This window comes from Ambystoma mexicanum, chromosome 7p (assembly GCF_040938575.1).
Source record: "Ambystoma mexicanum isolate Mex_15411 chromosome 7p, UKY_AmexF1_1, whole genome shotgun sequence".
Lineage (NCBI taxonomy): Eukaryota > Metazoa > Chordata > Amphibia > Caudata > Ambystomatidae > Ambystoma > Ambystoma mexicanum.
Window position 1 is genome coordinate 880,239,075 of NC_090939.1, and position 14,808 is coordinate 880,253,882.

Here is a 14,808-nt window from a genome sequence, read left to right on the forward strand (position 1 = left end):
CTCAAAGGCTCTCTGCTGCTCTTCCCCCCCCACTGAAACTCATATTTCTTGCGTGTCACCTTGTAGAGGGGGGGGGGCCAATATCTGCCCTAAATGCGGAATGTGCGGTCTCCAAAACCCAAACAGTCCTATAAACTGCTGAGCTTGCTTTTTGTTTGTTGGAGTGATGAATTCAAGTATTTTCTGTTGAGCTTTTGGCACCATTTCTCGATGCCCATGATGCCACTGAATCCCTAGAAATATCACTGTTTCAGCTGGACCTTGAATTTTACTCGGATTAATCTCCCACCCTTCCTTTTTCAATCCTTCCATTATGACATCTAACTGACTTTGCACGCTGTGCTCATCCTTGCCCTGAATCAAAATGTCATCAATGTAATGAGAGATTTGTATGTCAGGTTTACACGGTATCTTGTCTAAGTGCTCTGCCACCTGCCGGTGACAGATAGTCGGACTGTGCATGTACCCCATGGGTAGTCTCGTGAAAGTGTACTGACGTCCACCCCACGTAAATGCAAACTGCTCTTGACACGATCAGCAATTGGCACGGAGAAAAATGCATTAGCTAAATCGATCACTGCATACCAAGTCCCCTCAAACTTTTGGACATTTTCAATCAAAGTAATGGCATCTGGGACTGCGGGCACTAAGGGAGGAGTATGTTTATTCAACTCCCTGTAATCCACCGTCATCCTCCACGACCCATCTCCCTTTTTAATAGGCCAGAGAGGATTGTTCCATGCGGTGGTAATAGGGCATAACACACCCGCCTCCACATACTCTTTGATGGTGTCTGAAATGTCCTTGTGCCCCCAGGAATGCGGTATTGTTTCATGGCTACCCGCTTAGTCGCAACTGGCACTTGCACTGGGGGCATCTTCAATGTGCCTACAGTAATGGGGGTACAAATCAATGCACTCAACCCAAACTGGTACGTTTTACCGCCAAGTCCCAAGGTTAGCCCTTCCAAAATGTCAAAGCCAATTATATACTCAGGTATCGGGACAATCAACACTTGGTATTTCTGCCTCTTTAAATTGCCTATTTTCATCTCCACTCGCGTTTGCACTGCGGGGGTCTCCTTTCCCCCTAAACCTGTAATTGTAAACTGTTTGCCTTTAAATCGTGTCAGATTACCATGAATCAGAGAGGCTTCCGCCCCGTTGTCCATCAATGCTCGCACCCCTTGTGTATTTCCTGGCCCCCAAAAAATCTAATCACCATGAGGCCGCCTATCCACTTTTATGCGGGCAGACGCTGCCGGAGCTTGGCCGTAGCCCTAGTCAAATTTCGAATGAGTGCGACTTGACACCGCCTCTAGCATTGCACTAACCACCTTTCTCAAATCAGCGTATGTTGGCTCATAAAGGGAAGGTGTCCCCATAGACCCTTCTTGTTCTTCCTCAGGAGGAGCGGAAGGTGAGGCATCCCCATGTGGCGTGGTGACTACTTGCTGCTTAACCTGTTTATAGTGCTCTTTTGCTGCAAGTCCCCGTTTTTTGTATAATTCATACATTACTCTGGTTTCAATGCCATCAATTTCTTCGTGTGGCACACCATCTTTTAACAAAGCCAAAAACATGTCCTTTAGGGACACGCAGGAGTCTCTGCTATCTTGCCGCTTGCCTTCAGTTCTTCTCTCTCTACGCCCCTCTCTCTCCCGTGGCTTGTTATCACTCTTGTCCCACTATGTCATGATCCCTACCCCCGGAGCACCAGGCCAGGCCCAACACCCCCCGAAGCAGGCATCATGCCCTCGGGTAAAAGCCCAGCGGCCCCTTATAGGGGCTCTTTGGACTCAGTCCTGGCGCCTTTGGCGCCAGGCTCATGTTGGACATCAGTCCTGGCGCCTTGGGCGCCAGGCTCATAAAGGGAGGTGTTTTGTGCACTTACCTGATGCAGACCATGCTGCACGCTTCAGGCCTCCCTGAGACCTGAAAGGGACTATTTTTTCATAGGGACTATTTTTTCACTCTGGCGTGGCCAGGGAAGGATACATACCTAGTTGGGTAAGGATACATACCTGGGACTTCTTTGGAGGCTATTTAAGCCACGCCCAGACAGCAGCTCATGCTTCGCGTTGTTCTGCTTCCTGCAGCTTAACGCTCACCGTGTCTGCTCCTGCTCCTGGACTCCAGCCACGCCCGCCTCGAACCTGGAAGACCTGCAAGGAAGGAAGAGAAGAGAAAGGTGAAAACCAAGGACTATATCAAACTTCTTACCTGCATCCAGAATCTTCTCGCCAGCATCCCTGAAGAAAGACTTCCATTTAAAAGCATTGCGTTGCTCGCTGCAGCGCCACGCTTCACTCACCTGTCCTCGAGACATCTCCCGGCTCCATCGCGGCTGTCAGCATCGGACGCCACATCTCTGCACCTAGGGGAGAGAGGAAGAAACAAAAGGTGAGCAGAAGGAACACAGAAGGAAAGCCTGATTAACAGCCATAATACTTACCGGCTTTTCTTCCACATTTCGGGTCGGCGCCGCCCCGTTGGCAGGTACCGTACCCCGGCCCCTATGGGGAAAGGACAAGAGACATTTCTGGGGAATGATAAGGACATTTAGAGGGATCGCCCTCATCACTACTCACCTCGGCAGTTTAACCCCTCGACGCATCGCCTTCATTCTGCACCTGAAATAAAGGACAGATCACAGGTTAGAAAGACAACATAAAGGGGGCCTCACTTGAACTTTCATACTTACGGGGCATCGCTCAGGAAAGTCAAGTGGATTTTGCCAGCGCCATTCTGAAAACCAGTGAAGTAACTGGACGAACACGCGCCCCTGCACCAGAAGCAGGTTGGAGAGTTCATCCTTCCAAACCATAAGGTGAGCTTAAACCGGGGTTTGGAGGAAGTTAGAGAGGAACGAAGGGGGAAGGGGGAAAGGGGGGAGCTAGCACACTATTCTGCAGACTGTTAATCCCCTTTCTCATCTGCAGAAGGATATTCCTACGGGCCAGGCAAGCACGATTTGGAGGTCCTGTCCAATCGGTGTTCCGGGTCCTGCGCATCACGCTAGAAGAGGCCACAGCAATCCAGACTAGACCAGCGCCCCCGTGGGAACCAGGTGAGCGTTATACACTATCCCAAATCTGCAAGTTGCCGAATGGCATCTGCTACCTCATCAGTAGCCTTGCCCGTCATACCTACGAGCAAAGTCATAATGATACTTTTGTATGCGGGTGGTGCAGCTCTAATCACCATGTTGCGAGTTGAAACAGAGCGGCACGGCTCCCATGTGATCAGGAGCATCTATGTGAATCGCCTCTTTCATAGCATGCTCTCTGACTTTTTGAATTGCTTTTCTCAATGTATATCACTTCCTTTCTTCACTAGGCCAGTCTGTCGTAATGGGGTATTTACGGTTACATGCTTGGGCTATCAGGTGCAACAAAGACACCTGCGTATCTTGACCATTTGCATCAGGGGGCGGTCCTGCTCTTAAGACCTCCTGTACATTGGTGTCAATTGACGGGTAAAAAACGCAGTGATTCAGTAGAATATAACAACAACCCTGCAGCACCCCCAACTAGCAATCTCACCATCCATGTCAATAAAGCTTCCCCTGATTTTTGCCTCAAACGGGCAATAATTTCCCCAACCTCCCGTTGTGTGTAATCTTCAAAAGTGGTTAAATCCACCATACCACCACCAGGATTCTGCAGGTGTGGTCCGGCTCGCCGCCTTCTAACAGGCTTCACCGCCACTGTTTTCCGTTTCACTTCTGGTTTGGGGTCAGACTCTTCTGCTGAACTACTTTCTAGACTGGTCGAATCAAAAATATCACCATCCCACTTGTCCGGATCCCAGTCTGCGCCAGCGGTAGCGATTACAGTTGCCACCTTTCTTTTGTTGACCCCTCCCCGTCTTTTCCTATACTTATAGCGAGCTACTCTGACTGCTGCCCTCTCGGCCACCGCCTGATATGTGTCGGCCTTATCTTTAAACAGTTTCATTTGAATCTGCTGCATTAACGCAGTCTGCCTCTCTGCAGCCAGCTCCCTCTCTAATCGCAAAACCTAATTTTTTATGTCCAAATTCCTTTCATGTATTTTCCTATAAGCATGCAAAAGAACTCAACCTCGCCTGCCTAATGCCGCACATTCTTTACCACGTTCTACTGAAACTTGTTGCAAGCATGCAATTACATCAGCTGGATCGGCATCCCCCAATCCTTGATCCCAAGTTTCACTTAAACCGGCACCACATGCCCATGCCTGAGCCAACTTATCATATGGACTCTTAGTCCACCCTGGAATGATAACATCAGAACATTCACCGCCAGCGGGAACACACTTTTTTCCTGAACAAACTATTCATTACTGCAAAATGGTACAAAACCTCTTTATATCTATATATTTTTTTTCTCACTGCAATCACTCCCACAAGCACGCACACACTAGCAAGGAAAGAGGAAAAAAACAGCTTAAAACAGTTCAACACTCACTGCCAAATTACTTTCGCTTGCAAGATAACCGAAGCCTATCTACGTTCAAACAGATTCTTGAATAATTGGAACACTTCATAACAAATACCCTGCTCACAGCGCCAAAATGTATTGCTCTCCCCTGAAAAGTGCACGGAACAACCATAAATCACCAGTGCAATTATAGAGCAAATACTTCAACCCATAAACAGACAGACACAATAACTCACAGCCACGCACTCTTTAGAAGATAATCAGCTCTTTACGGCTATTTATTCAAAGATTACAAGTACATAGAAGGAACAAGTTACTTACCTGTAACTGTTGTTCTCCAGCATGGGTCTGGCATGGATTCACATGCTCATGAATATTCCCCGTCGTCAGGCTGGGAATCCTCGGTAAAGAAAAAACCAGTATCAGTTTCGTTTCTGATCTGTCTTTCGTAGTAATAACCAATCACTGGTCTCTGCGTCATACTGACCACAGCCAATGACTGCCCTCTACCTAAGCACCGCCTCTGGCAGCCATCTTCAGATTTGGAAGCACGTGAAGTGGCAGTATGACCAAGTGAAGAGCCGCAGAGGGGTAGGCGGGAGGGTTCGCATGTGAATCCATGCCAGACCCATGCTGGAGAACAACAGTTACAGGTAAGTAACTTGTTCCTTCTCCAGCATGGGGTCTGGCATGGATTCACATGCTCATGAATAAAGAATACATAGCAGTACACACATGCACAACCACGGGAGGTGGCAAAGGCTCAACATTAAGCATCACATCAACTCAACATTAAGCATCTTACCTCCTCACCAGGCTCACCTCAGGCGAACAGGTTGCGCAGCACTGCTTGGCCGACCCTGGACTCCTCCCTGGAATCCCGGTCGACGCAGTAGAATTTCGTGAAGGTGTGAGTCGACCTCCACGTAGCAGCCCTGCATATGTCCAGCAGGGGCACACCAGATAGGAACGCCGTGGTAGCTGCGATCGCTCTGGTGGAATGGGCTCTCGGACGGCCAGGCAGCGGTCGGTTTGCCAACCGGTGACAGTACATGATACAGCCGGAGAGCCATCTGGAGATGGAAGCCTTCGAGAGAGCCTTCCCCTGATTGACAGGTCCAAAGTTCACAAAGAGTTGTGACGTCTTCCGAAAACCCTTCGTGCGGTCCACGTAGAACTTCAGCGCTCTAGCTACATCCAGCGAGTGCAAAGTCCTCTCAGCCGGCGACGAAGGCGACGGGAAGAACACAGGTAACACCAAGGGTTCGTTGAGATGGAAGTCCGACGGTACCTTGGGCATGAAGGAGGGGTGCGTCCTGAGCACTACCCTCGTGTCGTGGAAAGTCAAGTACGGGGCCTTGCAGGAAAGGGCCTGGATCTCTCCCACTCGTCGTGCGGAGGTGATGGCCACAAGAAAAGCTGTTTTCCACGATAGAAACTTCAACGGGGCCGAGTGCAGAGGCTCGAACGGAGGTCCCATGAGCTTGGTCAGCACCACGTTGAGCTCCCACGCCGGGGCCGGAGCCTTCACCGGCGGGAACGATCTGAACAGTCCCTTCATGAACTCTCTCACCAGACGATGAGACCACAAGGACGTCCGCCCCGTGGTTCTGGTGTATCGGGAGATCGCAGCAAGATGAATCTTGATGGACGCGTGTGCCAGACCAGCTTTGGCCAGCGTCAGCAGGTACGGCAGTACTTGGGGAGCCGTAATCCGTAGAGGGTTAATCTTCTGTGCGTGGCACCAGACAGAGAACCTCTTCCATTTGTGTCCGTAGCATTTAAGAGTCGAGGACGCCCTGGCCTTTGCAAGAACCTCTCTGCAATCGGCCGGTATGTCGTATCCTCCAAACTCTAGCGCTGCAGGAGCCAGGCCTGCAAGTTCAGCGACTTCGGGTCGTGGTGGAGGATGGCGCCTCCTTCCCTGGAGAGTAGATCCGCGTCCGCCGGCAGCTTGATCGGCGGGGACGCTGACAAGTCCAGAAGGTCCGGGAACCATATCTGCCTCGGCCACGCAGGTGCGACGAGGATCATCCTGCACCGTGACCTCTTGAGCTGGTTGACGAGCCGGATTAGCAGAGGCAAGGGAGGGAACGCGTAGAGGAACAGGCCCTCCCAGGGGAACGAGAAAGCATCGCCCATGCTCCTCGTCTGGGGAAACCTGCTGGCGAACCTCCGGCACTTGGTGTTCGTCGCCGTCGCGAACAGGTCGATCTGGGGTGTGCCCCACCGTCGGAAGAGGCGATCCACCAGATCCTGCCGTAGTTCCCACTCGTGGCACGAGCGCAGCTCCCTGCTGAGTGAGTCGGCGATGGTGTTTTTTATCCCTGCCAGATGAAACGGCACCAGAAAAATCCCTTGGGCGACGGCCCAATGCCACAGGTCCTGCGCCTCCTTGGACAGCGCTGGGGACCTGGTTCCGCCCTGTTTCCTGATGTAAAACATGGTGGTGGTGTTGTCGGTGAAGATCCTCACCACCTTGCCCTTGAGGGACGGAAGGAAGGACCTGAGGGCCCAAAACACCGCACGGAGCTCCAGGACGTTGATATGCAGGGACTTCTCCGTCGGGAGCCAGAGTCCCCTCGCGTGCAGATTTTCGGTGTGCGCTCCCCACCCTTCCAGGGAGGCATCCGTGGTCACAGTCTCCTGGTGGGCTGGGGTCTGGAAGTCCATGCCCGCCGTCAGATGCGCGCGGGTGCCCCACCACCGTATCGCTCGTCGGAAACTCTCGTCGAGCTTGATCCTTTCCTCGAAGCTGCCCGTCGTCTGGATCCAGCGCGCATCCAGGAATTCTTGCAACGGGCGCATCCGGAGTCTGCACATGGGAATGAGGTAGATGCAGGAAGACATCATCCCGAGGAGGGACTTGATGGATCTCACTTTGGCCGCGTCGGCCACCAACATCCGTTGCACCTTGCCCAAGATGGTCCTGGTCCTCTCCTCCGACGGGGAGGCCAGAAGGGACACTGTGTCGAGCCTCGCTCCCAGAAACAGTGCGACTTGCGCGGGCACCAGGTGGGATTTGGCGTAGTTCACAGAGAATCCCAGGTCCGTGAGGAGTTGGACGGTCCTTGCCGTGTGGACCACGGCGAGCTCCTTCGTCTTGGCGCGGATGAGCCAGTCGTCCAGGTAGGGGTAGACGTGAATCCCCTCGCGGCGCAGCTGCGCCGCCACCGGTGCGAGGCACTTGGTGAATACCCTGGGTGCCGACCGTAGTCCGAAGGGAAGGGCTTTGAACTGGTAATGACGCCCTTGGACCACGAACCTGAGGAATTTTCGGTGCCCCTTTAGGATGGGAATGTGGAAGTAGGCATCCTCCAAATCCAACGACGATAGGAAGTCTCCTTCCTCCAGTTGACCCAGGACGTGCTGGGCGAGTAGACTCCGGAGCCCCGAAGCCTCTTTGGGACGAGTTCGATGGCGCCCTTTCTGAGCATCGCCTTTACCTCCAGGAGAAGTTGAGGGACGTGAAGTTCCTTCCTGGCCACGGGGGGGACGCGCGGGCACCTTCTTTGAAACTCGAGCGCGTGGCCCCGGGCCAGGGCGTCCAGCACCCAACGGTCGGTGGAGATGGACTCCCACACGCTGACGAAGCCCGCCAGCCGGCCTCCCACCGGGGTGCTTCGGTGGGGGCCCGACCCCACGGCCGGTTCAATCCTGCTTGGACGCGGCCTTGCCGCCTTGACCTCCTTGGCGACGACGGCGGGGTCCGCTAGACTTGCCTCGTCCTCTGTAGGCCTCTTGCGACGACGAGCGGGCCGCTTGACGGTAGGAAGCGAAACCGCCGCCGGAACCTTTGGAGGCGCCCTTGCCTCCGCCGCTCCGAAAGGGCGTCCGTCGTTGCTGCAGGACTCCAAGGGCCCGGGCCGTCTCAGTATCCGCCTTGATGGCCTGAAGGGAATCGTCCACTGTCTTCCCAAACAGGTTGTTCCCGTCGAAGGGCATGTCCAGGACTCTGGTCTGGACGTCCTGCCGAAAGTCCGTAGCTTTGAGCCATCCACGACGTCGAAGGCAAACGCCGTTGCCCAGCTGGCGGAACCCAGTGTCGGCGATGTCCGTCGCCACGGTGATGGCGTGGTCCGAAGCCACTTCACCTTCCTGGAGGATCTCAAGGGCCTCCGCCCTCTTGTCGTCCGGCAGAAAATCCAGCAGGGGAGCTATCTTGTACCAGAGCTCCCTGTCGTAGCGGGCCACGATAGCCAAGGTGTTGGCCGCTTTAATCGTCGTCGCTGCCGACGAGATGACTCTACGTCCCATAGCATCCAATTTCTTTCCCTCGCCGTCCGGCGGGGAAGTCGATGTGGAGGCCGCACCCCCCCCCCCGCTTTCTTCCTGGCTGCCGCGGAGACGACGGAGTCCGGGGTAGGCTGCGCCCGGAGGCATAGGGGGGCCGTGTCCGGGACCCGGTACTTTTTCTCGTACCGGTCTCTTCTAGCTGGCGTAGTGGAAGGGTTCTTGAGGAGGGAAAGGCCCTCATCCCAAATGTCGTCCAACAGAGGCACTGCGAGGACCGTCTTCCTCTTGGCCTCGCGCCGCTGATAAAGGAAGCCTTCCTTTTTCTTCTCCTCAGGGCAGAGTTGGAAAAGCTCGGAAGCCCTGGAGATCATGGAGTGGAAAGATCCGATCTCGTCGGGCGGAGAAGCCCTGGTGGGAGGCGACGACGGAAAATCCTCGTCGTATGCCTCGTCGTCCGTACCCGTCGCTGCCGTGTCAGTCCCCGTATCATCCCCTCGGGTGGACGGGGAGGAGGGCTGGACGGGGCGCGACGGTTGAAAAGGAGGTGGAGGAAGGATCCTTCTTTTCTTGGTAGGGGGAACACCAGAAGGTCCCGGTTCTGGATTCCCCGACGGGAGAGGTTCCTCCGTCGGTAACTGTAGCCTCGTCCTTATCTCGGTGCATAAGGACTGTATGGCCAACAAAATGGCCGCCGAGTTGTCTCGCGGCGCTGGCAGAGGGGAATCCGACGGGCGAGCAGGGGCCCCGTCGGTATCCTCGACGATGTCGTCGTCGTCACCCGCGTCGGGGTCCATTCCGACGGGCTGGCCTTGTTCCACGCCTAGGCCGTGGCTTAAGACCTCGATCAGCTCCTCTTCTGAGGTTGAGGCCGAATCTACGACGACGCCCTGCCCCCCCTTCTTCTTCCCCACGGAGGGTTTCACGGGGGTCCTATCGATGGGCACAAAAGAAGACTCCCTCCGAGGAGGCAGGGAGATTCTGGGCCCTGAGGTCGCCACCACTGGCGCAGCCTCCACAGGCTGAGCCAGGGCCGCCGCGACCGTTTCGATAGAGGGCTTGGTCGGATGGATCAAGGCCTTCACCACCTTAGGTGCGCTCACCGCCTTATCCTTGAGGGAGGGGGCACTGCCACGCTCCTCCTCTGCCTTAGAGCTCGACCGGGGCCTCTCCAGGAGCTTCGCCGGGTGCTCGGCCTTCCTCTTACCCGACCCAGAGCGTTGGCTCGTGGTTGATGGTGCCGGGGAGGGTGCGCCCTGCCTGGCGCCCGTAGAGCCCGACCGTTCGGCGCTCCCGGTGCCAGCGGACTCGCGGTGCTTGGCCTTATGTTGGGCCCCCGTCGCCGGGGCGCCCTCAAAGGTCTTAGAAGACCGCTCGGATTTCTTCTTCTTCTCGCCAGACGGGCTCTTACCCTCCAGCCAGTTGGCGAGACGTTGATGACGGTCCTTCATGGTCCGTTCCGACATGTTGCCGCAAAACGCACAGTCCTTCTCCACGTGCGTTTTGTCCTCATGAAGGCAGTAAAGGCAGAAAGAGTGTTCGTCTTCCTTAAAGACGTTCTGCAGCTGGCATCCAGGGCAGACCCTGAACAGCTTTCCGGGCGTCGAGCTTCCCTTCTCCTGGGCCATCTCCGAGACCGGGCCTGAGAAGCTTCTGGAGTCCTCCGAAGTGTAGCTCGACGAAATCTTCACCCTTGAGGGGCACAGACGAATCCGACACGGGTCCCCGTTGATCGGATGTAGGATCGGTGGAGCTTGAGGCTCTTTTGACCGAAAGAATTGAAGTTTTTTGTGAAAAAGCGCGAAAAAAAGCACTAACGCTCGAGAGCAATAGCACGAGGATCCCAACACATGAACGTGCGGTAAAAATCTGAAGATGGCTGCCAGAGGCGGTGCTTAGGTAGAGGGCAGTCATTGGCTGTGGTCAGTATGACGCAGAGACCAGTGATTGGTTATTACTACGAAAGACAGATCAGAAACGAAACTGATACTGGTTTTTTCTTTACCGAGGATTCCCAGCCTGACGACGGGGAATATTCATGAGCATGTGAATCCATGCCAGACCCCATGCTGGAGAAATAACTCATACAACTAATATGGACAGAGATCACAGAAGAAGTAAAGAAGTCAAAAAGAAATACCTCACCGTGAGCGTAATATAATTACTCATCTCGTCCAGAAGCGGCTGGAAGACCCCGTGGACAGCAAGGCTGAGAGTGCCACAGCTCACAGGAAGGCCAGACGGAGCGTCCTTCTCTGGCTGAAGTCTCACCTGACCCCCCCTCCGGGTTTCTGCATATATAGGCACTCCACAAAGGGGAGTTAATTCTCGAACCTTCTGGAAATTGCACCTGTGTAGTTGAGGAACAGTCGTCGGTTGCCAGCTGGGTCAATGGAGAGCTCCCCTCAAGGAACACAGGGCCTCCCTGCTCTAAAAACACGCTCCACGGAGAACAGTAGATGGCCACAACAACATTCACTGTCCCAGCAGAAATGGCCTTGACTGCATACCAAGTTTGGAAAAGCATGTTTGTCTCAGCACTGTGAATCTAACACTTCAGCAAAATGTGTGCAGCCTTTCACTGCGGTGTGAAGTAAATATCCAACATGGCTCCGAGCGCTCCCAGAATGCATTGCGCTCCCGCGCCATTTTGAACCAAGCATAAATCAAGCATAACAAGCCCTCACCTTGGAAGGCAAGCACTTTCCCAAGGAAGTGTCGAACACAGCCCGATGCACTGGAACTATTGGGAAGGTGTCATATGGGACTTCTTGAAATTGAGGGAGAAGCCCAGTCTGAAGGGAGTGCCAGGTAACGTTGAGATTAACCTGGGCTTGTTCGGGAGAACGCGCCCTGATCAGCCAATCATCCAGGTAGGGGTAGACGTGAATCCCCCCTCTCCTGAGATGCGCTGCCACCACCACCATCAGCTTGGTGAATACTCTCGGGGTAGATGTCAACCCGAATGGCAGGACTCGAAACTGATAGTGTAAGCCGCCAACAGCGAACCTCAGGTATTTCCTTTGCTTGAGATGGATTGGCACATGAAAATAAGCATCCTGAAGGGCCCATGACAATAACCAATCCTGAAGTTGGAGGGCCTGAAGCATCTGAGAAAGAATGACCATCTTGAATTTGGCTTTCTTGAGGAAATTGTTCAAGTATCTCAAGTCCAAGATGGGTCTCAGTCCCACGTCCTTTTTGGGAATCAAAAAACATGGGGAATACCAACCCTTGTTCTTCTCTGCTACAGACACTGGTTCTTAAGCACCTTTCTCAAGCAGAGTTAAAATTTCCTGCACAATGAGCGGATCCAGAATATTCAGAGTGTTTTCTCGATGGACTGGTCCGAGGCTTCTTGAAAAAGGGAAGGCAGTAGCCGTGGGCTATTGTTTCCAGAGCCCACACATCTGGAGTAATGGCCCGCCATTCTTTGAGATGCTGAGACAACCTGCCCCCCACTGTGAATTGTGACTGAAGCCTTCAGAGTGGTTTTGAAGCGACTTTTGCCGAGGCTGATGGCACACTGCTGGAGCCGACTTGGCACCTTTACCTCGTCCACCACAAGGGAATTTACGTTGGCCCCTTTGGCTGGCCATTCCCCTCGCCTTTCCAAATAAGGAGTAATAACGAAAGGATCTACCCCTCAATGGTTGTCCACTAGCACGAAATGGCTGAGGTTGCCTAACAGCGGCACCTAAAGACTTGGCAGCCGCCTTAGAGGTCTGCAAATTCTCAAGGCTCTCGTCAGCCGTGCTGCCAAAAAAGATGAGACCCGTCATATGGCATGTTGAGAAGACGCGCCTGCACATCAGGTGCAAAACCCGATTTCCACAACTTTGCAAACCTGCGTATCACGATGCTCGTGGCCATGGATCTGCTGACACTATCCGTAGAATCCAATCCAGACTGGAGGGACTCCTACATGGGCTCCTTGCTGTCCTTAACAATATCCAGGAAGCCGTCCCCCTCATCCCCTTCTGGAATGTCCTCTGCCGCCATGAAGAAGCACTCCCACAGAGTGTACGAAAGCGCACAGGTGGAGTTGGCTGATTTCAATGCCATACTCCCTCCCGAAAATACCTTCCTGCGCATATTCTATGCGCTTATCTTCCCCATCAGGAGGGATGGTAGGGTATGCGGCCTGCTTTGAGGTAGCCATAGCTGCCTGGATCACCAGACTCTCGGGAGCGGGGTGTTGCGACAGATAGCCGGGGTCGCTACTGGAAGGGCAGTATTTTCTTGTTAGAGATTAGTCCACCGCCGGATTAGTTTCCGGGGTCTCCCAATTCAAGGCCACCCTTTTTTGCAGAGCCACATGGAACGGTAACACAGGATCCGTAGGCGGACCCTTGTCCAAAATATCCATAAGATCATCCAGATCATAATGCGCTGGCGGTCTGGAGTAGCCCAAGTACTCCACCACCTTAGACATAAGGTGCCTATATGAGTCGGCATGCTCCCCAGGGTCTGGCTTGCCGAACTCCAGTTCAGGAGAGGTATCAATCCCACTTGGGTTATGTACAGTGTCACACAAGTCCTGCATCCTGCTCTCTGCTGAAACGAGGCACTCTGGCACATTAGGAATGCCATATTAGAGCCCAAAGGCGACCTCCCCATCCTCCTCTGAACGTTCCTCCTCCTCAAAACTAGAAGTGAGGTTTCTAAAAAAATCCTTTTTAGGAAGAGGGACAAAGCTTTTCTCTGGTATGGAGGCCAGAGGCTTGGAATGCATCGAAGGCGTCGACTGAGTCTCAGCCAAAGCCTTTCTAGGAGGGTCAACAGGCTGAGCCGGTAAACTAGGCCCCACCAGTGTCAGCGGTTTCGGCAGCGACGGCATCAGCGTAGACAATGGCGCCAAAAGCCTGACAGGCATCAAAGATGCAAGCGGCGCTAACAACGGCTTCGATTTGTCGGTCGAAGCCCCAGTTGGTCAGAATTTATGGGGCTAGGACACCTTGCCTACCTGCAATTTCCCCTTTCGTTCTCACACGGCCTTCCGGTCATAGCCTGACATTTGGAACAAGTATCCGTCTGACAGTCTCGATGCAGGTCCGTTATCGACATCTTGGATCCGCACTCCTTACACGTTTTAAAGCTGGAACGAGGAGTCGTCGGGTGTAAGATGAAGACAACGAAGATTAAACAAAGAACAGTACTTCAGAAGTACGAGGCGTGCAGAGTTTCATGAAGCAAACAGAATTGAGGCCAACGGGCCGCATGCGTACTACTTACATCTGATGACGTCACCCTCGACGGAGGCCGTCGAGGGACATCAACTCGACACCGACGCAGGGCACCCCTCTGCCGAAAATATTTTACGAAGCTGGACATTACATGTAAAAAACTAGCAATACGTTGGAGGACACAATCCAGGACCTTTATAAAGTGAAAACAGCGCACTCAACTTTGCAAATGCATTGTAAACATGCACACCGAAAGGGTTACATTCAATGCTACAAACATATAATCATTTATAGATGTGTTTAGAACGGAGATCCATTTCTGTAACAAATGTTTTTTTTCCTGTGATCAAAATGTGAAGAATGTTCCCTGATGATTCCTACTAACTGAATAGTTTATTCAACTTAGCTCATTATCACAGATGTTGGTACAGAGAAAGTGATAGCTTTGCTGGAAGGGGACTTCTAAAACGTATTAAATCAGTAACAGGTTTACTTACATGTCTATACTTCAAAGAAGCAACAATATTACAAATTCAACCAAAACAAAAAAACATACAGTTCACACATTACAGAAATGTCTAAACACTTAATACATTTTAAATGAAACCAAGACAACAAGCTCCCAGTCTTCTCCGATTACCTTTTTCAGTTTATTCTCAAACAGAAAACGTAACAATTCCTGGTCTCCTTCTGAACACTCCTTGTTAAGAGGTAGACATTCAAGAAGTTCTTTTTCTGTGAAAAATGAGAACACTATTATACTAGCAATATTTTGTTAACTAACAGTGGCAAAAAGCTGATGCAATGGCAGAGACAAGCATGTAAGAAGAGCCAACAAGAAACACACATTGGTGCCACACAAATATACTGATCTGGCCTTTCTGTATTTGGGAATTCGTATTAAAAGGGTTCATAGAAAACCTCTAGAAGACATTAAAAGCATGAATGATCAAATGTTTTGGACCCA

The 14,808-nt window shown here is 52.7% G+C and overlaps 1 protein-coding gene across 4 annotated transcripts in view; it reads right to left on the bottom strand.

Moving 5' to 3' along the window:
* The window catches only part of CDC16 (cell division cycle 16), a 755,778-nt gene that overhangs the window by 453,179 nt on the left and 287,791 nt on the right, over positions 1–14,808 (bottom strand). For all 4 annotated transcript variants that reach the window (XM_069637116.1, XM_069637117.1, XM_069637118.1 and 1 more), the window contains one exon: positions 14,482–14,576. In XM_069637116.1, coding sequence (XP_069493217.1) covers positions 14,482–14,576 — 95 coding nt within the window. The remainder of the gene's footprint in view (positions 1–14,481; positions 14,577–14,808) is intronic.